This window comes from Rattus rattus, chromosome 1 (genome assembly GCF_011064425.1).
Source record: "Rattus rattus isolate New Zealand chromosome 1, Rrattus_CSIRO_v1, whole genome shotgun sequence".
NCBI lineage: Eukaryota > Metazoa > Chordata > Mammalia > Rodentia > Muridae > Rattus > Rattus rattus.
Window position 1 is genome coordinate 147,781,765 of NC_046154.1, and position 22,371 is coordinate 147,804,135.

At 48.7% G+C, this 22,371-nt stretch overlaps 1 protein-coding gene across 1 annotated transcript in view; it reads right to left on the bottom strand.

The window, feature by feature from the left end:
- Positions 1 to 6,534: 6,534 nt before the first annotated feature.
- The window catches only part of Ncoa2 (nuclear receptor coactivator 2), a 79,994-nt gene continuing 64,157 nt past the window's right edge, over positions 6,535 to 22,371 (bottom strand). The window contains exons 13-21 of the mRNA XM_032906771.1: positions 21,195 to 21,324; positions 19,040 to 19,205; positions 15,772 to 16,050; positions 15,332 to 15,409; positions 13,572 to 13,806; positions 12,011 to 12,188; positions 11,367 to 11,565; positions 9,950 to 10,042; positions 6,535 to 7,144 (exon numbers count right to left, since the gene is read on the bottom strand). Coding sequence (XP_032762662.1) covers positions 7,133 to 7,144; positions 9,950 to 10,042; positions 11,367 to 11,565; positions 12,011 to 12,188; positions 13,572 to 13,806; positions 15,332 to 15,409; positions 15,772 to 16,050; positions 19,040 to 19,205; positions 21,195 to 21,324 — 1,370 coding nt within the window. The 3' untranslated portion in view covers positions 6,535 to 7,132. The remainder of the gene's footprint in view (positions 7,145 to 9,949; positions 10,043 to 11,366; positions 11,566 to 12,010; positions 12,189 to 13,571; positions 13,807 to 15,331; positions 15,410 to 15,771; positions 16,051 to 19,039; positions 19,206 to 21,194; positions 21,325 to 22,371) is intronic.

Sequence of the window (22,371 nt, forward strand, 5' to 3'; positions counted from 1 at the left end):
GGTATACATAGGGCCTCTGATTTACTGAGGCCTGGCTATAGGCCAGTGACTTTTGTTTGTTTGTTTGTACTGAGTTGTGGTTTCACATAGCCTAGGCTGCCCTCTCAAGCTTGCTGTGTAACCAGTGCTGGCCTTAAACCCCCAATCTATTTGCTTCTCTGCTTTCTGAGTGCTGGGATTGCAAACGCGGATCACCCTGGCCTGTGCACTGTTGCTTTGTGACAACCTCAGTTACAGGTAGTAAACCCCAGGGGTTGTTTTGGCTTCGCTGCCCTTAAGTAGTTGTGAGTCTGGAAAGTCAAGGGAACAAGGTGTTGCTGTGTACTGGACCGGTAATCTCAGAGGACGACTTCTTCTTCTTCCTCCTCCTCTTCCTTCCTGCCATCCTGGGCTGGTGATCCTGAATTGTACAAAGAAGGCAGCCAAGGAGCCAGCAAGAGCAAGCCTTTCTCTGCGGTCTCTGCTTCAGTTCCCGCCCTGACTTTCTTCAGGGAGATATAAGATAAATCATCCCCTTTGGCCAATGTTTTCTCACAGCAACAGAGAAGCAAAGTAGACCAACAGCCAGCTTGGCAGGGAGGCAGTGGGGAAGAAAGAACTGTTCCTGCTCAGGGTGGTTAGAATTCTCCTCTGGGGGAAGGCCCTGTACCCTGAAGAGTAAAGCAGACATCTGGGGCCATGTTGTAAAAATATATAAAAAAAAGTACAGTTGTCTTTTACCCCACTAGGTTCAGCACCGCGGTGCCCCAAGAAAATCTGCTAGATATCTTGGCGGAAACACATCCCAACTCTGCAGTGGCCCAGACGCCATTACACTTAAATCTACACATGAAAGAAAACACAACACCATAATCTTTGACCCAATTCGTAAGATATAATTGCCCACTTAAACATACAAAGCCCAGTACCGTCCATCCCTTAAGAACATTAATAACAACCTGTAAATACACAGAGCGAGATCTTTACATCATCCTCCATGCCCTGCCATGGCTTCTCCACTTCTCTCCCTCTGGTCTCCCTTCCTTTTCGTTTCAGTCTCCTCCTCTTCCTTCAAACTTCTCTCCCGCCCATCCTTCCTTCTCCTCCAATGACAGGCCTCCTTCTATCCTGTACCTGCCCCTCACCTGTACTTTACAAATTCAATGGGGAGAAGGTTCTGGTGAAGTCACCTGAGTCCTGAGTATGTGACTAGGCAGCTGTCCTTGGGGCAGTGGAATTAGCATCAAAATACAGATAACTCCAGGGCAAACCACAACAGGCCCAAGCTAGGGAAACGGTAGTGTTTGAAGGAAAAGACCGGGGACCAGAAACTGCCCAGTAAGTCTTCAGCTCTACGCTCTGGGGATGCCAGCCTCGTTGCGGTGCTCCCTCTTCTGGTCACCGGCTGAGGCTCATTTGGCTTAGTGTTTGGGGCCCCCCAGTGGGCAAGCGTTCTGATGTCGCGCTGGGTTCGCTGCCCTCGGAATGTGTATTCTAAGCTTAAAGGTCAGAGCAACCCTGATCTGTCCGTAGTGAAACACCTCATCGCTGGGCACATTCAGAGGCTCTCTGTCTTGGCCACTGGGGCCACTTGATTCCTGTGGCAGCTATGTCTGTAGGGGCTGATGAAGAAGTCTTACTGTGTCTCCCTCGCTCTATAGGGTATTTTCTTCGTGACTAAGGGAGGAGGCCCAGCCCAATGTAGGAGGGGGTCAACCCTTGAGCTAGTGGTCCTGAGTTCTACAAGAAAGCAGGCTGAGCAAGCCAGGGGAAGCAGGAAGCAGCACCCTGTGTGCTCCGCATCAGCTCGTCCTGCAGGTTCCTGCCCCGCTGACGTCCTTTGCTGATGCACTCTGATGTGGAAGCTGAATAAATCATTTCCTCCTCACCTTTCTCATGGTGTCATCACAGCAGCGAGGTCCGAGTAACCCTAACTAGGACAGAGGACAACTTGCAGGAGCCACTCAACCTCCTACCATGTTGTTCGGGGTTGGTGGCAAGTGTCCTGCTGGATCAGGGACAATCATGGAATCCCATTTCTACTTTGTGATGTTGCTGGGCACACTAACTAGGCAGGAATAGTTTGGCCACCAGTTTTTCCCTCTGTCGAGCGTTGTCCTTCCTGATTCCCTGTCACCGGTCTCTGGGTACGACTGTGGGTATCTGATATTTGTGGTTGCAGAACGAGCTAGCAGTGTTTCTCAGAGAGCAACAGCGGATTGACGCAGTACACCTGCAATCTTAGCACCTAGGGGACAGACGCAAGGGAGGTCAAGGCCAAGCTTTGCTACTCGGTGAGTTTCAGATGGGGCTGAAGGAGGAAGCCGGAAGAGATGAAAATCAGTACCTTTTGTAAGCAACCTCGCAGTGGGTGTGGCAGCTTCTGTAAAGTATTAGAGAAAATGTTTCTGCTTGACCAGTATCCGAAAAAAGGCAAAGTGGACGGTCTGTACGGGGCTGGAGAGCGGCTCTGCAGGGGTCTGTGCAGCTGCTCACTTCTGGTACTTCAAAGGCACTACTCCCTGCTGCCAGCCCTTTCTGGGCCACCATCTGCAATGGTCAGTGTTCTCCTCCACCCCAGAGAAGGAAAAACCAAACTGGGTCCCTAGTATTGCATGCAGTTTAGGACCTTGGTTGGAGACGCTGTAGTTAACACTGTTCACCTCTTGGTACCAAACCAACCCCAGTAAACCAGAACACAGTATGTGCCATCTTCATGAACAGGGTGTGGGCTAGGGAAGGGAGGATGGCTCAGCTGGTGAAGGTGCTTACTTGCCAGGCCCGGTGACCTTGGGTCCCCTCTCCAGGACCCATATAGTGGAGGGAGAGAGTGGACTCCTGAAAGTTGACCTTTGGCCACCACAGGTGTGCACATGCACTAAGTGTGAAGTTTGTGACGGGACTGTAACGGTATTCGGAGTAGGGAACACACAGGCCTCATCTGCCATGCAGTGTTAAGTAATGTCAACTAGGACATACTTCCTTGGCTTCTCTGGGAGATGTTAGAGTGCTGTAACCGCCCACTTCCATTTGTAAAATGTACTTTTAATCATGTGGATGAGTGTTCCTCTGTGCAGACATGTGCACCTGAGTGCAGTGTCTTTGGAGGCCACTGGAACCCCAGAAAATAGTTACAGGCGGTTGCCAGCCATCTCTCCAGTTCCAAGAAATTCCTTTTTTCTTGTTTTTTTTCCCCAACAGCCCTGGCTGTCGTAGAACTTGCTCTATAGGCGGATCCACCAGCCTCTGCCTCTCGAGTGGTCCAAGCCACAAGAAGGGGTCGCGTCTCCTGCAGCTGGTGTCAGATGATTTTGGGATGAGTTTTGGATGTGGAGGCTGGGAACTGAACCTGGGCCTTTTGACGGAGCAGCCGGCAGCTCTCAGATGCTTTTAAGCTTAAACTACAAAAGAAGATACCGTGTCACCACATTAAAATCTCTAAGCCATGTAAAACCCGAAGAAGGCATTGAAATTTATTAAACGATGCAGTAACAACGGATTCTTTATTTACAATAGCATTATTTAACATCAAAGAAGCAAAGAGCATCAGCGAAGCAATAGTAACTTGCATAAATGTATTTAAAATCTCTGAATATATCCACCTTTGCATAAACTGCTCACACTAGAAATACAAACATCGATGCAGATGAACAAAGTGATGTTCAGAGCCAACTCTGTTTTGAGAATAAATCACAACCTGAAACACTGTGAGCTTTCTCCTGAAGAACCATAGTTAATATATTGCTTAATTTTACCCTTGTATAATCTTTTCATATACACATATCTCAGATGCAACTTCATGAGGAACTGTACAAATAAAACCCACGAATGACAAAGGAAGAGAGACAGGTAAATGTTTGAAGAGATGGGTCCTCATCACTGCTCAATAACATACGGGTCGGCGGTGACGTACTTATTCAAAAATTGTACACAATTCACTATACAAATATAATACATTGGACAGCTATGTAGGAATATACAAGACTTAAAAACAGATCTAAGGCATTATGCTAGGTTTTAGCATTTTGAGGTTCTTGCACATAGCTTTTACCTGTAGTAAGAAACTTAAAAGATTTTGTTTTAGTCTATAAAGAAACACCAGGGAGAAAGTTCTAATTAAAATCGAAGCCACTACAGTATTTTCTTTTGTGCAGAGAATGCTTTGCTCTTCGGCAGCAAGACTACCATACAAACACTAGAAAATTTTAAATTCACACAACAGTTAATGGCTTAAGTTGCATTTCAAAATTGATTGTGTGTCTTTGGGTTCTGCAAGCGGATCTGCGCCTCCAGTTCATGTGTCAGACCCAGATGAACTCCGTTTTAAACACAGATTCCAAATGGCGTCCTAAACTGCAAAAAACCATTGCTTTCAATCATTACACTGTAAGAGATACACGTGTGTGCGTGTGTGCATGTGTGCGCATGTTGGGTGTTTTCATCTTTGAACAAATTGGTTGCAGTAACACAGCTCACTTTGCTTTTAAAACTCCTCATGTTCCATGAACACGTAAATGGATGTTACAACCAAGGTGAGGTGTGTGCACTTTTCACATTATGCTCTTCACATTGAGTGATCTAACAAAACACTGATTCTATGCTCTGTCAAACAAAGCCAAGTGCACATGGACAGTGCAGAGCGAGCAATACTGATGAGGAAGTGGGGTTGGCATTAGCTTCTGAGGACATGATCAGAGGACTCCTTCCTGACTTGATCCTCCTGACTGGATGGAACCTGGTGTGGCTGTTCTGACCTGTGAGAGGATTTCCCCTCTTCATGTCATGATCATGGGCTACTCTAACTGCTGGGTCAGAACCCTTGTCTGGTTTGGGGTCAACATTAGAAAACAGTGGTAGAGTGAATGACCGCTGAAAGGTAAGATAGTGTGGCTGGTGTTAGAGTGAGATGGGATTTAATACAAAACCAAACCAAACCAAACCAAACCAAACCAAACCAAACCAAACCTGCTTTAAATTCCATTTTCTCTTGTGCTGTGTGAAGCTAAAAGTTATCGCCTACCTCACATTTCACTCAGTAGCGTACCCCCCCGGGACGGGGCCTGGAGTTCTGGGCCGCGTCTGCCCCTCTGCAGCACAGATGTGCAACCCAATGGTTCGGTGGAGAGGAGCGGAGTCTCGAGCAGACACGTGAACTGGCGGCCAACTGGGAAGTGTTGTTCCTCTCTGCACTGAGATTCCTCTCAATGTGGAAAAAGGTATCGAAATGCAAATTTCCAGAAAGTTCCTTAGCACGGAGCAACACTTTTAGATGGTTTACTATTTTCTTTGGGTTATATCTCTGTCTATATTTCTACAATCTGTAGAAATATAGGGAGATATACGTATAAATAGGGTAGTTTATGTTTTTCACCCTGCCAGGAATAAACAAACAAATTTCAAGGAAAAACTTCTCTGTCCCTAGAAAGCTTGGATAATGAGACATTATAAAATGCTTTGTTTTTAGACATCAAAAAGATATCACTTTGAAATTCAGGTAAGAAAGTGTGTGTGTGTCAGGGTTGGGGAGGATTGAGAAGGTCTCATTTCTGGGTACTGCAGCTGTCTCAAACGACACCAACTGATAAAGGTTATCCCCAACGCTGGGCAGGAAAAGCAACCTTCAAAGTGGGCTGCTTAGTAATGTAGTCTTTCTAAGGTTTATTAAGAAAGAATATAAACATATAAAATCAAGACTTGGTTCCTACAGCGGCTGCATATTATATAGATTAGATACATGATTCATGAGCAGAATCTCAAGGTTTAGAAAATAAAAGGTCTTAAGTCTACAAATCAGGTCTAATCAAGGCATTGGCTGCCTTTACAAAACACCTTTAGGAGACAATGCTATGAAGATATCTAATTTAATACTGAAGTACCTCATTGTTTGAGTCAATCCCACAATATGTATACCTCACAAAATTATACAGTTAAAACACTTAAGTTCAGAACTTAAATTATTGCTCGTTGACATATAAACTGGATTTTTATGTACCTTACAAAACTTCGGCTTAGTCAGCACTGCTAGAAAACAAAATTAAAAACAAAAAAACCCCACATGGCAGAGGTTAGATCTGCCGTGACGCCTGCTGCCGATTTCATCAGTATGTTCTCTCGTTTTGGAGGCCTGAGCTGATGGGGCAGCCCAGGCTTCCTAAGCAGGTGTCACTGCCTGACTGGCATTCCATGTCTACTTTGTTCCTCTCCCTGACAGGAAATGCACGGTCACTGGGGAGCTGCTGCAAGTGGCTGGCACAACACTGAGAGAAGCAAAGGGCTTCCCTGGTCTCTATGGTGGATGCTGTTGTTGATGTTTTTGTTTTAAAGGAATGAAAGAGGGAGGGACGAGAGAAGGCGGAGAGGGGAAGGGAGGAGAGGCCAATCAAACTATCTGATGGATCTAAAAACAATTTAGAAATAAATATTTCCTTTTGATTCATGATTTAGGGGAAACTAGTTTGTTTTTAACAAAGAAAAATGGAACAGATACTTGTTAATGTGAGCGGCTTCTCTCAGGAGCTTCGTCTGTTCAACACTGGCCACTCCTTCCGACAGTCTTGGCTGCTGGAGATGGAACTCTGCCTGTGTCAGGTGTCCCTGACTAGGTGTGTCAGCACACAGTGCTGTCCACAGTGTCCCCTGCCTCCATCCCGACCAAATGCAGACTGTAAGCCTAGAACACCTTGTGCTGGACTGTGCTACAAAATTCCTTTCTTTCTCTAGGTAAGATCACAATCTTTTCACTGCACTGAAAAGCCACGGAAAACAAAGCAAGAAACCAGTGTCTGGAGCCGAACAGGAACAGAACAAGAGCGTGGTTCTCCAAATACACACATTTAAATACATTCAATCTGAATGGGGATGGAGTCGGCCTGTGGACGTTTACTGCAGGAGATCTAAGTTGCACTACGGTGAATGCAGTGAACAGACTGCGGGTTGGTCTGGAGGTGAGCTGCAGGCTGTCAGTCAGGAGAGGCAGCTCTTCCGGTGGCGCCAAGCCAGCAGGCTCTATGCTGCTGCGAGCCAGGGCCCCACTGTCTGCTGATGTGTCCTGGAGAACTGGTGGTGGGTCAGGTGGGTCAACACAAGGATGCAGCTCTCCAGACTGCTAAAGGTTCTGTAAGCCAGAAGAAAGACGCAGACAGCTTCCCCAGGGTCAGCAGTATTTCTGAAGGGAAACAGACGGAAGGCAGGGTGAGGACATGGGTCTTTCTGCTGCCAGCCGGGCCTATCACACTCTCCACTCCCTCACACTACCACACTGCAATATCAAGAGTGTTTTAAAAAATGGAAGCAACACAGTGATCATCACAGACCGAAACACCAGCTTATTCTAGGTGACAGGAGTCCCGAAGGTCCACATTCAATGAGTAGATGTGCTTCTGACACGGGAAGGCAGATGGCGCTGTTCCTAACTGAAGGAGGCTCAACACACAGTGTGACACTTCCTGCAGGCTGCAGTCAGGCAGGAGGACCATGGGCCTCTACAGAACGACTTCTGCCTCTCTTACCAAGGACGTCCTCCAGCCAGGCGTGGTGGCATAGGTTCATGACGCCGGCACTCAGGAGGTGCAGGCGCAACCGTAAGTTCACCCAAACCCACCGTTTGTGGTGTTACATACTTAGCTTGCTCGTGCGCAGGCACGTGCTATGGAGAAAGGTTGACACCTGCTATCTTTCTCCATCACCCTCTACCTCGGTCTTTGAGGCACGGTATCATTGGACCTAAAGCCCCTTGGATCAGCTAGGCTGCTAGCCTGTTTCTCCTCTCCTCCCTTAGTTGGGAACTGGGGATTTTAACTGAGATCCTTATGTTTTCGTAGCAAGCACTTTACCCACTGACTACCTCCCCAGCTCAAGAATACTCCTCTGACATCTTACAAAATGTGTTTGCTTTTGCGATAGGTTCTAAGGAGTGCTGGTTATCTCGGGACTCATTATGCAGACCAGGCTGGTCTCGGTTTCACAAAGATCCTCCTCCTTTGTCTCCCAAGTGCTGGGATTAACGGCGTGTACCACCCACTGTGCCTTGCTTCTTTTGACTTAAAAAAAAAAAAGAGATTATTTGATGTTTCATTTTTAATTTGTATGAGTCCAGAAAAGGGCGTCAGAACCTGTGGAAGTAGTAGCTGCGAGCCACTGACCTGCTGCAGAGAACTCCGCTTTGGTCCTCTGGAGGAACAGCAGATGCCACTGAACCATCTCCCCAGGCCCTCCCCACCTTTTAAGACAGGGAATTCTTTATGTAGAACAGGGTGGCCTCTAATTCATAGAGTCCACCTCTCTCTGCTTCCTGAGTACTAGAAATGCAGGCCTGTGTCGGCACACCCCTCCTAGGTTGCTCTTTGTGTCCTAGGCGGGCATGCTCCCCTTGACTTCATTAAGATAAACCCTACTGTCCACTCAGAATCTGGACGACTGTGTGCAAGGTTGTACTGAGCTGCAGGTGCTTGAGGGCCACTAAGAGTACCTGTCTGAGGAGAGGAAGCCAGCCTAGACCGCACATGTGACATGACGGGCATGGACAACATGCTCTGCTGTATGGGATCGAAGCCCCTCCTTCTGGAGGCGAGAAAGCAGAGGACAAAGCAGGGAGACTGCTGGTGCTGCTGGGAGAAAGTGGAAGCCTGGGCTCCCTGCTTAGAAGGCTTGGCTGGTGCTGCTGGGAGAAGTGGAAGCCCGGGCTCCCTGCTTCAGAGGGCGTGGCTGGCTCAGGCAGCAGCCGCACGCTGGCTTTACAGAGGCTGAGCTGTACTCTGCCAGCCTCACAGAGGGATGAGAACCTGCCCTCACAATGTGCAATACTCTGGCTGGGCTCCCCTGGCACTTTAAAATGGGCTGTCCTCTCTGAGTGCCCGATTGTCACCTGCTGTCACTGTGCCTCAGGCAAGCAGAGCCCAGGTTTTAGACCTCTGCTTTTGCTTCTAAGTCACCCTTGAGCTCTCTGTACTCACTTCTTGTGAAAACTATGGCTACAGAGGAGGCATCAGCCCTTGGGAAGTGATAAACTCAAGGAACACAAGGTTAGTACAGAATTCCTCCCCGTGTCTGACACTCTTACGGGGTCTGTACATACACAGGAAGATGAGGTAGGCTTAGTGCACCGATCCATCACCTCATAAGGATTTGTGTGAGAACAGCTAGACCCTAATCACTGTCAGTATCCATCTCTGAAGCCCATGTCAGGATTACAAAAACCCAGAAAAGCCACAGTGGAAAAACAAACACACTATTTGCTATTACTGAGAAATGGGCTGGGGTTACTCTAAGCCTGAATACTATTAATAACGACAACAGGAGTAAGGAAACTCAATATTCATTTATACGACATTTTCTCCATGGGGACCAAGTTATTGTTTGTTTTGAGTGTTCTGAGGTGGACCTGAAAGGTATTTATTTAAGAATGTCATTGTTTTGTGTTACGTGCAGGCACCCATGTGATGGTCAGTGGACACTGGTAAGAGTCGGCTTTCAACTCTCACTTTGGGGACTTAATTCAGGTTTCTTCCTGGCCCTTGATTCATTTTTTGAGACTGGATCTCACATAACCTGGGCCGGCTTCAAACTTGCTAATGGTACTGATTTCCTCATCCTCCTGCCTCTGACCGGATAAACCATTTTTTGAGGGCTTGGCACTGAAGTGTCAATCAGTGCGCTAGAAAGAGCTGGGAGCACTTTATAATTCCACTGGTGTGGAACGCTTTCTGTGTAAATGGTTATTTGTCTTTCAAGGTGGGGGTCTTTTTTGTTGTGCTTCTAAGACAGGGTAACGTGCAGCGCGGGCTGGTCTTAAGCTCTCTGTATAGCTGACCTTGAGCGTGACTCTTCCGTCTCTCCTCTCCAGAGCCATCATGCACCGCCCACCATACCTGCTGTTTCTGACCCCAGCATTTCCTAGGCCGAGGCAGGCAGGCCCACCGGCCTTCACAACCTTCCAGCCCCCTACGGCGCACTCTGGGCTTCCGCTGCTTACCCGAGACGCATCTCCCTCCTGCTTGATCATGTCCATTCCAGGCAGTTGGTTTGTGGTGAAAAGGCTGCTTCCCCTCAGAGCAGGGTCATTGACCTGGGGTGACAACACATGACACATTTTAGGTTTTAGGTCCCTAGGGAAGAGGGACTGCATCCCAGTGGCTCCACAGCCTAACTGCTCTCCATGTGTACACTTTTGGGGTGGAGGAGGCTGAAATCACTACTTGCCTGCAGAAGCAAATTTTATTTGCACGTTTTCACTTATGTCCTGTTTTTTGATTTTTTCGCTGGTGACTCAATGCTGTGAGTGCGAAGATCTGGGACGTCTCTGCTACTCAGGCAGGTTGTGAGTTAGCAGGAGCGCTGCGAGAACGCCCGGACAGCCCGGGCTTCCGTGAGCGGACTGGACAAACAGCTACTCATCAGCGCCTGCGCATCTCTTACATGTATGTGTGTGGTGGGTGCGTGTGTCTGCGTGGCGGGAGTGTGACGGCAGAGCTCAGATCTCTCTCACGGGTCCTGGGGACCACACTCGGGGTGGCAGGTGCTTTTATTCATGGAGCCACCCACGAGTGCTGAGGGAATGATTTTCCAGAAGACACGGTGTAGTTGTCTGTCTTCCTGGGTGGCCTGGCCCATGACTGCGCTCTGTTCCATGTCTCTGTGCCTCACTCTGGATGCAGGCCTGCGAGCAGAGGCTGCTCCTGCCCACTGTGTGGGTCTTTACAGCAAGCTCCCATCTTCTTCTTCCTTCCTCTCTCACGGTCTCGTGGAGTCCAGGCTGGCCTAGAACTAACTAAAGTCGCCACACCTGCCACGTAAAGGTAGACTTTAAAGACTATCCAGAAAAACCCCACAGCACCTGTACTGGAGACGGAGGGAACAAAAGTGTCAGCACAGTGGCACTGTGAGTGACTGGCTGGCAGGCAGTGTGGCCCATGTTTAACGTAGGCTGAAAAAAGCTGGTTTTGTTTTGTTTCGTTTTGTTTTTTTGAGACAGGACTTCTCTGTGTAGCTCTGCCTGTCCTGGAACGTACTCTATAGACCAGGATGGCCTCAAACTCACAGAGATCCACCTGCCTCTGCCTCCCCACTGCTGGGACTAAAGGTGTGCACCACCATGCCCAGCAACAACTTCCTAACCACTTCATTTCTAAATCCCACAAATTATAAACAAGGTTAATGATGTGAAAGTTAAGAAATAAAAAACAAAACAAAGCAAGAAAAGAGCCCCAACCCATTAGCAGCCAGGGTCCTTCCCAATAGTTCCTACGTCATTAACAAGTCTTTCTGTTAAATCTCACTGGCACAGGCAAAAATAAGGTGAAAAAACACTTTTCAAAATAGATATGGACTTGGGCATAAACAGATAAGAAGCCAAGAGTAGAAAGCTGTGAGCTGCTTCTCTGAGTTCTTACCTGCTCAGGACCCATGGAGGACAGCCCTGATGTAGGCACGGAGGTCACTGAGGTCATGCTCATCTGGCCTGTCATCTGGTTCATGTTGCTCAAGCCAGCCGTGTTGGTTGCCATGGACACGTTGATGTTCATGTTGTTATTGTACATGCTGGTGTTCGCTTGTTGCCCAAAGTGTGGTGGGGACTGTTGTGAGAACATGCTGGAACACGGGAGAAGGGGTTAGTCTGACGTAAAGCCCTAAGGTGGTCTCGGGCACTTGCTCTAGAATGAATGTTGGAACCCAGGGCAGACCAGCCTGGGCCTGGTGAGAAGCTCACGCCCTCCCAGCTGCCGGGGGCCTGCTGTTCGCTTCTTATCACGTGCACTGAGAAAGCCTGGTTGTGTGCTACCGCCGTCTGCAGGAGCTCTACAGTCAGGAGGGGTCCTGCCTAGAGGTATTGCTTTTGCTCCAAACAAGAGGTGCGGTGCTAGGCTTCTGTGACCCTGTTGACTTTTGCTAAAGAGTAAGCCGGCCTTTTGGCAGTTAATTTGCTATTGCTTGCTCAAGCAAATACAGTTTTAAAAACATGGATGGAAGGGATAGTTATTCTGCAGAGCACTCCCAAGAGCGATCGTTTGTGTCAGACTCAGTAATATGCTGTTACCTGTTTCCGCCCATGCTTCCCTGTGCCCATCCGTTCATGTCTGAGGCCGGCTGGTAGGCTGGGTTGGCCTGAGACTGCTGCATCATGGGACTCTGCGTATGTGCCATCCGGGGAGACATTAGAGGACTCTGGGGAGTCGTAGCTCCAGTAAAGCCAGGATCAGGTTGCTGACTTATTCCTTAAAAATAAAAAGAAGTCCAGAGGAGATTGTTAGCTATGTCAGAGAGAACGTTCTAAATTCCAAACATATATAGAAAAGCCACTTTCAAATATCTGATTATGTGCAAATCATTATAGACATTTGAAAAAAGCTGAGACAAGTTCATGGAAAAAAAAAAAAAAACCTCTCCACACTTGAATCTACAACAATCACTGTGTCACAGGATGCACATTACCATCAGGGCTAGAATCAGAGAAATGACATTCGCTCCTTAACCCCTCTCCAAACCACGGATGGGTCCGCTGAGCAGGCTGCATTGTTTAGTTTGAACTCATTAAATGCAGCTATACACTGACAGCCAACATATGAATAACATTACACTAAATTAGCTTACATCACCTGGTGTTCAGGTGATGTGTTTTGGAAAATACATAAATGCATGCCCACGGTGGCTTATTTTGTTTTTGAAGAAGGCTTGTGGCACTTGAGTGCTGTCTAGATTATCAATTTCTTGTTTAGTTTAAGGGTAAAAGAATTCACAGCAAAAGGAAAGGCATCTCGGCAGACTTTCCTCAGCCATCAAGTGGAAACCCAGCAGAAGCACCAGGAAAGGCAGGCAGTAAGGAGGGCACTGCAGGGGTGGGGGTAGTAAGAACACATTTGCTTAATCCCTGAGCAGCACTTAATAGTTAAAAAGTAGCCACAAAAGGGACGTTTAAAGAGGGGAAGAGCAACACACTAGCTTTGTTCTTTAAAGAAACAGGACATTTGTATTCAGGCCACACAAAGGTTTCCATTCCCTGGTTCATGTAAGCACCACACAGGCACTAAGAACCCCACCTTAGCTTAGTTGTGATGACACAACACAATGTTAATTTCTATGACATTATCCTTGGCATCTCATCTGTCAGACTGGCATTAAAGAACAAGTGACATAAAGGAAAGCAAGGTCTCCATGTGGCTCTGAGAATTACCTATTCAGTGAAGACTTGGTATAATCTGTAATATCTAAATTGACTTCTGTCTTCGGATATTTTTATCCAGCTACTGATTTCTTTGTGTGTCACTTGGAGATAATCGAATATAAGTAGTAGTGTGTATTACATTCCGACACTGACCTGAGCATGAATGATACACTCCTGCTCACACATCCAGACTCACATACGCACTTAACTTTGGTCATTCTTAGAGACAGGGAGACCTGAGCTAACAGCAGGCCCTGTGTGTTACGTGGAGACTCTTGCCACTGTCCTCCCAGGTTTCCTATCGCTCCCTGGTTAACCAGGCCCAGAGCTGCGAGAAGGGAGCTGTGAGCAGGAGGGACTAAAGGGCAGCGGGAGAAGGGAGAAGGAACAGATAGGTTAGCCAGGCCCAGCAGTGGAGGGGACTGAAGTCCAGTACCGTAGTTCGGAGGAAATGGAAACTGCTGGGCATTGGCTTGGGGGATCCGGGGGTTGCTCATGGCTGCTGGTAGACCAGTGGGAGCCACCATGCTTGGGGTCATATTCAACCCTTGTCCTCTCATCATCAGAGTTCGCTGCTGCACCTGCTGCTGCTGATGCATCTGTCTCTGCCGGAGATGCTGGTTGAGGATTTCCCTCTGCCTCTGGGCCAGCATCTGTGCATTAATAGGAGCCTGAAACGGGGGAAGGGCGATCATGAAGGAAAACCAAGCAAGACAGGTTAGAGAGGATGCCAATGGCATGCTGTGTGCAGACCCACTTGGAAAACAAAGCTCAGTGAAAGGAGGCACTCAGGGCGGAACGCATGGTGAGCATGTATGAGTGCTGTAAGCTCAACCTGTGTGTGTGAGGACTCTGCAATCCTGCTGATGTTAACCAACTCCTTTCTTGAGGGGACAGTCAACAGAAGGACTGCAAAAGAGCGCAGGCTTTCTACTGGAAGACTATTTTTACAATTTTTTATGCGTGCAGTGTTCAGGGAGGCTAGAAGAGGGTGTCTAATCACCAGGAAATGGAGTTACAGGTGCGTATCAGCTGCTTTGTGGGTGCTGGGAACTGCTCCTGGGTCCTCTAAAGGAGGAGCCATTTATGTAGTTCAAATTGCCTGTCAACTCTTTATTCTCTTGGCTTAGCCTCCGGAGTGCAGGGAGCGCACTGGGAGTAAAGCATGTGCTACTTTGCCCGGCAAAAGACTTTTTATATAATTTGAGGACAGCATTTAGAATCTCTTCTAAGGAACATTCCAACCTAGCAAGAAACCAAATCATTGCCAAAGGTGACCTGGTGACTTGGGAGAGATGAAGGTGGGGGTGTTCTGACAGTGACTAACAGGTCCCCAGGCTGATTTGGCTGGCTGCACAGGTGTCCCCTGTGCCCCTTAGTCACCCTGGTCTATGGCCAGATGCACCTGCTCTCAGAATAGTCTTCACTCAGGATGTTTGCACTGAGAGGCCAGGAAAGGTGACACGGATGTGAGAGGCGAGCATGGGTGTGCTGCACACTGGGATGGGACACCTTAGCCACCATGAGGTCACCCACACTAACATTTATCTGTAATCCCAACATCAGTATGCACAGCACTGCTAAGCCACTCATGACAGTAAGAACAGCAGTGAAGGATTTTACATGATCAGCGTGCACACTTCCCACCAGGGGAGGGGAGGATGCACATGTGGCCCTCTGATCTGGCCCCCTGGAACCTGACAGGCTTTGTGCTGGTGCAGCACTGTCCAGTGTTCTGAAGTGGAAGGCATGGGTGTGTGCGGCATGGGCGTGTGTGCTTGTGGAGAAAGCACAAGTGTCAGGCGAGGCCGGCTCGGTCTGAGGTAAGTCTGCTGATTGAGTTAATTAGTGAATTACATACACGTGAAACATCTTCTCAGCAACCCCACAGAAACCAGGTATGCACTGACATGCTGAGAGCAATGTCGTGCCAGAGAACTGAAGGCAAGGCAGAGCCCGTGCTCCCCTAGGAGCTTTGGCCGGCACTTGAATGTAGGATTGTTGGTACTTTCTGTAATATAACTCTTGTGTGTTACAAGAATCAGCTGACCCTGGCAACGAAGGTGGCACTAAGAACTAAAACAGGGGGTCAGAGGGACTAGGGGAAGACAGGTCACAGAGGCTTGGGAGTGCAGAAGCAGGTGTGGGACTGGGTGGCTGCTCAGTGGAGGGAGAGTGACAGGAGTGGCTTCTCACCTGAGTTGGCACTCCAGGCCTCAAAGTCAAGTTCACATTGGAAACACCGCTGATCTGGTTCATAAGCGGCTGGCGGTTCTAAACACAAACACAGGCATTGGCACTTGGTTGGGAAGGAGGTAACTCGAGATGGGGTCTTCCTATGAAACCCAAGCTGACCTAGAAGACATCTGTATTGTTTTGAGACAGGGTTTCCTCGGTGTAGTCCTGGCTGTCCTGTAATTCACTCTGTAGACCAGGTTGGCCTAGAACTCACAGAGATCCACCTGCCTCTGCCTCCTGAGTACTGGGGTTAAAGGGTAATGTAGCTATTCTTAGTATACAATGTGTACTTCACACCTCTTTTCCAATTACCAGCCCTCTCCAATTCCACGCTAACCTTCGTGAGTCCCCAGCCAACCAAGGCCCCCAGCATGAGGAGGGTCCCATGAAAGACTAACCTGCTGTGCTTGGAGGCGATGTTGGAGCTGAAGTCTCAGTTGGTTTGGCTGGTTCTGCACAATGCCTGTGGGCCTGAGGCCCGGCCGGGGCTGCATTCGGAGTGTGGTATAATTTGGCCGCTGTCCCATGGTGTGGAAGTTTGGATCTTGCATGGGATTATAGCTCCCCTGGGCCATTTGTGTCTGAGATGCGTACTGCTGTGGGAAAACAGGGGGCTTCTGCTCCAGCATCATGCTGGACTCCTGACTCGAGAACTGCTCCGGATCCACAGCTTGGCTCTGAAAAGAAGCCCCGAGTAAGAACGTAAATAAAGCTAATAACACTGCGCTGAAAAGAGGCTCTCCCTCCTCAAATTGATGCTTTAAAAATGCTGTAGCAATTTTACCAATGTAGTTTTGTAGCTTGCCTCTACTTTCCTTCTGCACAATGCCTCTTCCCAAGGGAGAAAGCAGGGGTCAGGCTGCCTCCCCACAGCGCTTCCCCAGAGAAGGCTGGGACTATGCCGTGCTCCTCTCTTCAGGGAGAACTGCGCAGGGGCTTTAATGAGCAGACTCCACAGGCGTCCTCTTTTGACTCGGCTCACAACACTGTATCGCCTTCTACCTCAGCGACTGCCTTAGTCACCATCAGCAGTGCTGGGGAAGCGACGACCACTGTCCTCACTCAAGATAAGGCTGGGAGGGCTGTCTTTCTAGCTAAGATGTGGTAGGCTGCGGTGCCATTATGGTGTGGGACTTGAGCTCATGCGCGGGCAGTACGCCTACTGCCTGTTACGTCTTGGGTGAGAGCAGTTGACGTCGGGTCTTACACAGCCCACATGGTCTCTAACTTGCTATGGAGCCAACTTGGGTTTCAACCATGAGTCTCTGGCCTCCAGCCTCCCACGAGCTGGGATTACCGGTCAGTGCCACAACACTGGCCTTACACTGTGTATTGTTCATTCAGTGTTCTCTGTGGTTGCCAGAATGTTTTACATACCCACAATTGCTACCATTCACTTACTACATGCTAGACATGTTCAATGTGCTTGCCATTTGATTTTTAAATAGTCACTTCCCTACCACAGCCCTCTAGAGGGAGAGGAGTGGAAGGCACAGGATGCTGTGCCGTGACTAGCGTCTGACAGAGCATTTGCAACACTGGTTAGTATGTATTTGGTAATTTGTCTGAAAGATGCATTGTTTTTTTAACCCCCAAGAGACAGTCTCTTGTAGCCACACTGTCCTGGAACTCACTATGTTGGCCTCAAACTCAGGAATCTGTCTGTCTCAATAAGTACTGGGATTAAAGCATGTGATCCCATGAGCAGCTGAGATGTGTCTTATAGGGAGAGCTGAATACTCCAGTTGCATCTTGCATTAGCTGTATAGCTATATAGTGAGTGTGCGAGTGGGTGTGAGAATAGTGAGTGCATGAGTGTGTGAGGCCTGGAGGACTTCTGAGGACACAGTTCTCTTTCAGTTTCTAAGACAAGCTGTCTGTCATTTCTGCGACTGAGCTGGATATGGAAGCTTCTGGCTGACCTGTTTCTACACATAGGGAATCTAGAGCTTTCTCTGGGAGAACGTCTTAAATCTCTGCGCTTCTGAGTGCTACTGTAGAGATAATATACCAGGCCAATGCTTGCCCTCTGAAGCCACGGCTACACATCCTGGAGCGATGCTGCTGCCTGTGGTCTGAGACAGCAGGACACCTTCAGTACACTGCCCTCTCCTCTTGACAATGTAAACAGCGTGCATGCAGTACCACCAGCAGGGAGACTATTCCTTGTTGAAATATTTTGGAACTTTCTATTTGCCCATATTTAATAGAGAAACTATTTCATATTTCATTTCTATACTGATCTACCTCGTTTTTGTTTTGTTTGCAACAGGCCTTGCTTGTGTGCAGAACTCACTGATTGCCCTAGACTGGCTGGTAGTCTGGGATCTTCCTGTTTCCACTCACCACTGCTGGGGTAAAGTGTGGACCACGGAGCCTGCTGGTTTTTCCTGGGCTCCGGGGATGTTTGTGAGACAAGCATTTTAACTGTGCATGCACTCTGGCTAATTTACAGTATACATGCCCACCATACTTCCTCCGATGCTCCTAAGAATGCTGTCTGTAGTTCCGCTTAAATGACGAGGTGGCTGATCCGAGGAGATGGTATAGAACATTCAAAATGATGAGACACTGGTTTTAATTTTTAAAAAGTATTTCAATATTTTGGAGGCCAAGACAGGTCAAATGCCGTAAGCCTAAGCTGGGCTGGGGAGAATCTCTTAAAAATCTAATCTCTTAAAAATAAAAATCTCCTCCAAAGTCCTCCAAAGTATTACAAGTCACCGAGGAACTCCAAGGACACTTCGGAATGTCACTTGTATACACTCAAGGATAAACACAGAGAAGCTGGGTTCTAGCTGACACTAAAGGCAAGGCTGCCCAGTTCCACAGGAAATAGGCACCCATTTCCTTTCTGGCTTTACTGCAGGGTGCACCATGCAACCCTCATCAGTTCTTTCCGTTCTGTTGTTTTCAGTGTGAATCAGTCTGAACCCCACCTGTGTCTGCTGAAGTCTGGGAATTAGGACTTAAGGTGCAGGGTCTTCAATGACTCTGTGTCACTGTCCTCACAGTGACATGCCGCAGGTGCAGGCAGCCTGGCCCTGGTAGGTGCTTGTGACAGAGAGTGAGAGAGAGAGAGAGAGAGAGAGAGAGAGAGAGAGAGAGTGAGTGTGTGTGTGTGTGTGTGTGTGTGTGTGTGTGTGTGTGTGTGCTAGATTCACTAGGGTATGGGTGACACCCACACAAAGGTCCAAGTGTCTGGCGAGCTGCAGTCACACTTAAGACGCTCCTGCTCCCTGTGTGTGTGCAGTCCTTTCTGCGTAGCAGCTGCCTGCCTCAGTGCACAGGCATGGCAGGACTGAGGCCCCTGGGAAGCAGTGACCTGTGGTTTCTCTAACTTTTTCCCTAATCTGCCTCAGTGCACAGGCATGGCAGGACTGAGGCCCCTGGGAAGCAGTGACCTGTGGTTCCTCTAACTTTTCCCCTAATCTGCCCTATCAGCAAGGGTGGACAAGAGGCTTTCTTTAGCTTCTGCTGTAGCTCATCTGATGGAATGGTCCTTCCAAGGTGTGTGCTTCTTGGACAACAGTTTGTGTGAAAGTAGGAGAGGAAGGAGGAGGGGTGGGAGGGCACCTATCGGGAGGTGAGAAGCATCCCACAGAGCGGCCTGCGGGAACAGACCTTTGCCTATGGGTGCCTGCCCACTGCAATGCTCTGGCCTACCTGGCTGACCAGTTCTGGTATCCCCAGAGCTCTATCAATCTCTTCAAGGCCATCGAAGTTCCGCAAGGCCAGATAGAGCTGGTCTAGAAGAGCACCCTCGTCGCTTGGGGACTCGGCTGCAGGATGTGGACAGAGCAGGTCATCGGGGGAGCTGCCGAAAGGATGCCTATAAAGAGACAAACTTCACCGTGGGCTGGTAGAAGTGCCAGTTGAATTCTAGGGTCTCTTTAACAAGCTCTTCTTCCAGCCAAGCACTGAACAGAACAAAGACTTTTGAAAATATACACCTGAAAAATCACTTTATTTAGTGTTAATAAAGGCTAGACAAACCAGTTATGTTTCTACATCCTCCCATAAAGTAGGGGGGTTGTTTAGCCAGGTACCCACATCTGTGCAAAGTTCGAAAGGCAGTGCCATAAATCTATCTGATGTGTGTGTGTCTGGAGCTCAGCTACAGGACTCCACAGACCCGCACTGGTCTGTAAGTGTGTATCTGCTGTGCGCTGACAGGATGGAATATTCTGGAGCACTCAGCAGGATGCGGTGACTCATGCACGGTCCTTTTCTATGAGGCATGATGAGCACACAGGAGAGAACAACAGACTCATCCCCTTGACTACGATCTGGGCTTGCGTGAACTTGGCTGAGCGACTGGGACACTTTCTATTATGCGGGAACCAGAGTCTGTAACATTTACTAAGCCTGAAGAGTACATCTGATAGCCCTCACGAGTTAGGTGCCAAGGGAAGGGAAGCACAGACCTTCTGACTGCAATTGCTATGAGGCCATATGTGATGTGGACACTAACGGGCCACGTCGATGGCGTCTAACATTATAATTAAGTTACCAGACAAACCAGAGGAGCTTCTGGTCACTGCAAACCTGAGAGCAAGTCATACTAGTACTTCACCGAAGCCCGTTCTTATTGTAGACCTCTACATAGCACCATGGACAGCACACGGGTTCCCAGGCAAGCTTCTTACTGCGTGTGGTGCTGGGGTGCAGCCAGGGTATCTTATGTGCCAGGCGAGATATGCTCACATCCTAAACAAGGGGACAGACAGCTGTCTGCTTTCTTACTCTGACTGAGAACTGTAATATGGTGTCCTGCTGAGCACCCAAACCAACAGTCCATGTCACACGGCGACAGTAGAATGAATCGACGTGGTCTGCATTCCCATCTGGTACTACTTTAGGAGAAAATCACCCAGTGAGTGTCCCTTGATGCCTCAGCTCATTTGCTGACCTTTTACAGGTCACAGCCCTACTGCTTCTGAGCCACAGTAAGCCAGCTGGAAGGCCACTGTCCGCAAGACTCCACAGGCTGCCTGTGCAGTATGTGTCCCTGTGCTCACCTTCTCTTGTAAGAAAGGTGCGAGGCCTGTGGAAGGACAGACTGACCGCCCGCCCCCCGCCCGCCCCCACTGTGTCGACATGTTCAACAGGTGCCATCTACCTCTCTCTTCTTCACAGTCCACACTCCCTAAACTAATCTTCAAAACGCAAATATGCCCAGATCTCTCCTGTCCTGCTACAGTTTGGGAGCTGAAGGGGCGGTTGCAGAGAAATGGTAACGTCAGGAAGAAAAGCAGACAACCGCACGTCACGGTGGGGCGAGGACACCCCACAACACGAGTGCCCAAACAACCGACAGACTGGGGCTCCGGAAGTCCTGCTGGTCAGGGGTCAGCGGCAGCGAGTGCTGCCTCCGTGCCTCAGTTCTGTGCCAAGTGACAGTCATCAGGAGGGAACCGTAACTGAGCAGACACCCCGGGAACGGCTAGCTGCTGGCGAGCCTGTGGAGCAGCGGCTGGTGCTCCCGGGCTCTGTATGAAAGCAGGCTGGGCAAACCACCAGAGAGCAAGCTGGTAAGAGCCCCTCCATGGCCTCTAGGTTCCTGCCTGCTCCCTTACTCCCCGCACGGCACCTGTACTGGGCCCTGACTGCTACCTAATAGCTCTTAGCAGCACAGACGCATCATTTCCCCAAGTGCTGGTCCAAAGGCATGCCCAGGCCATGCTGATTTCTGCACCTCCTTCCACTTTGTGCCCAGTGGATGACTTGGTCTGAAGAAATGGTAACCGGGCAAGTACCATCCTTTCCAAAGGAATTCACCCAGCAGACACTTGAAACAACCGAACCACGCAGGACTTACCTGTTCTGGCTGCCGAAAGATGCCTGGTCTATAGGCAGGATGCTCTCGGGCCATGGGGCAGTTTGGTTTGGAGGGGCCTGCTGTTGATTATACTGAGGGCCTCCCATGTTCATCTCCAACTCAGAAGGCCCTAAAAGAGGGAGGAAAAAAAGAAAAATCTAAACTTTTGTATCTTATAATTTGGAAAGCAGCCATGTTTACTGTGTAAAATCAAATAAAACTGCTGGTTGCTGGGAAATGCAGTGGCAGACGCGGCTACAGGTGAGAACAACGATGCAACTCCGGTGTGAATTCAAATGCACGCAACAAACACGAAGACCAACGCCGCCCACCTTAGAGCACATCCAGGCTATGACTTAAAGCTTTTGTCAAAAATCCTAATCATTTTTAAAAAAAAATCACAAAAATGGACGTGTGGATTATCCGCTCCTGCAGCTCCCTTCCTCCCGGCATGCCCAGTGAGCACTTCTGCCACTCTACTGGGTGCCTGCAGGGGGTGAGGATGGAGAGGGCCGTGCATGTGCACGCACGGTGCAAATGAGTGAGGCTGCGCAGACGCCGCAGGGCCAGGGAGCAGACGCGTGCGTGCGTGCGTGGCTGAGCTCCTGCACCAGAACTTTCACCAGTCTCAGTGTTCGTTCCCACGGCAGGACACGCGCAGCCCACCTCTCTCTCTAAGGTTCTCTCTGTGGCTTAAAGCACACGGGCTCTCTAATTCTCTTATTTTATTATCCTCTGGCCCGACGTCCACCACAACAGGCTATTTTCTGTCGGGTGCACTCTCAGCTTTGTTGAGCGCACTTACCACTAGAGAAATGCAGCTTTGTGCTAAAGCTTCCAGACCTGTATCGGAGTTCTGAAGTGAGACGCCGTCAGCACGACAGGGAATAAATTAAGTATCTATATAAAGCCTCTTACTGTGACTTTTATAAGCATCTTACTAATGCCTCAGCTTAATTTCCCATAAAAAAATCTCTTTTGAGTTTGATTTTTTTTAAGCTTTTTTTTTTTTTTTAGCATTTTTAATTTTTGGTATTTTCAAATGACACAAATTTAAGTTTGGGAGCCACCTACTACCATGAGTATATATGTAGAAATGTAATTATAAATGCCACTACCTATCAGAAACATTGAATCAAAACACGCACAGCACTTCAATACCTATGGAAGAAACCTA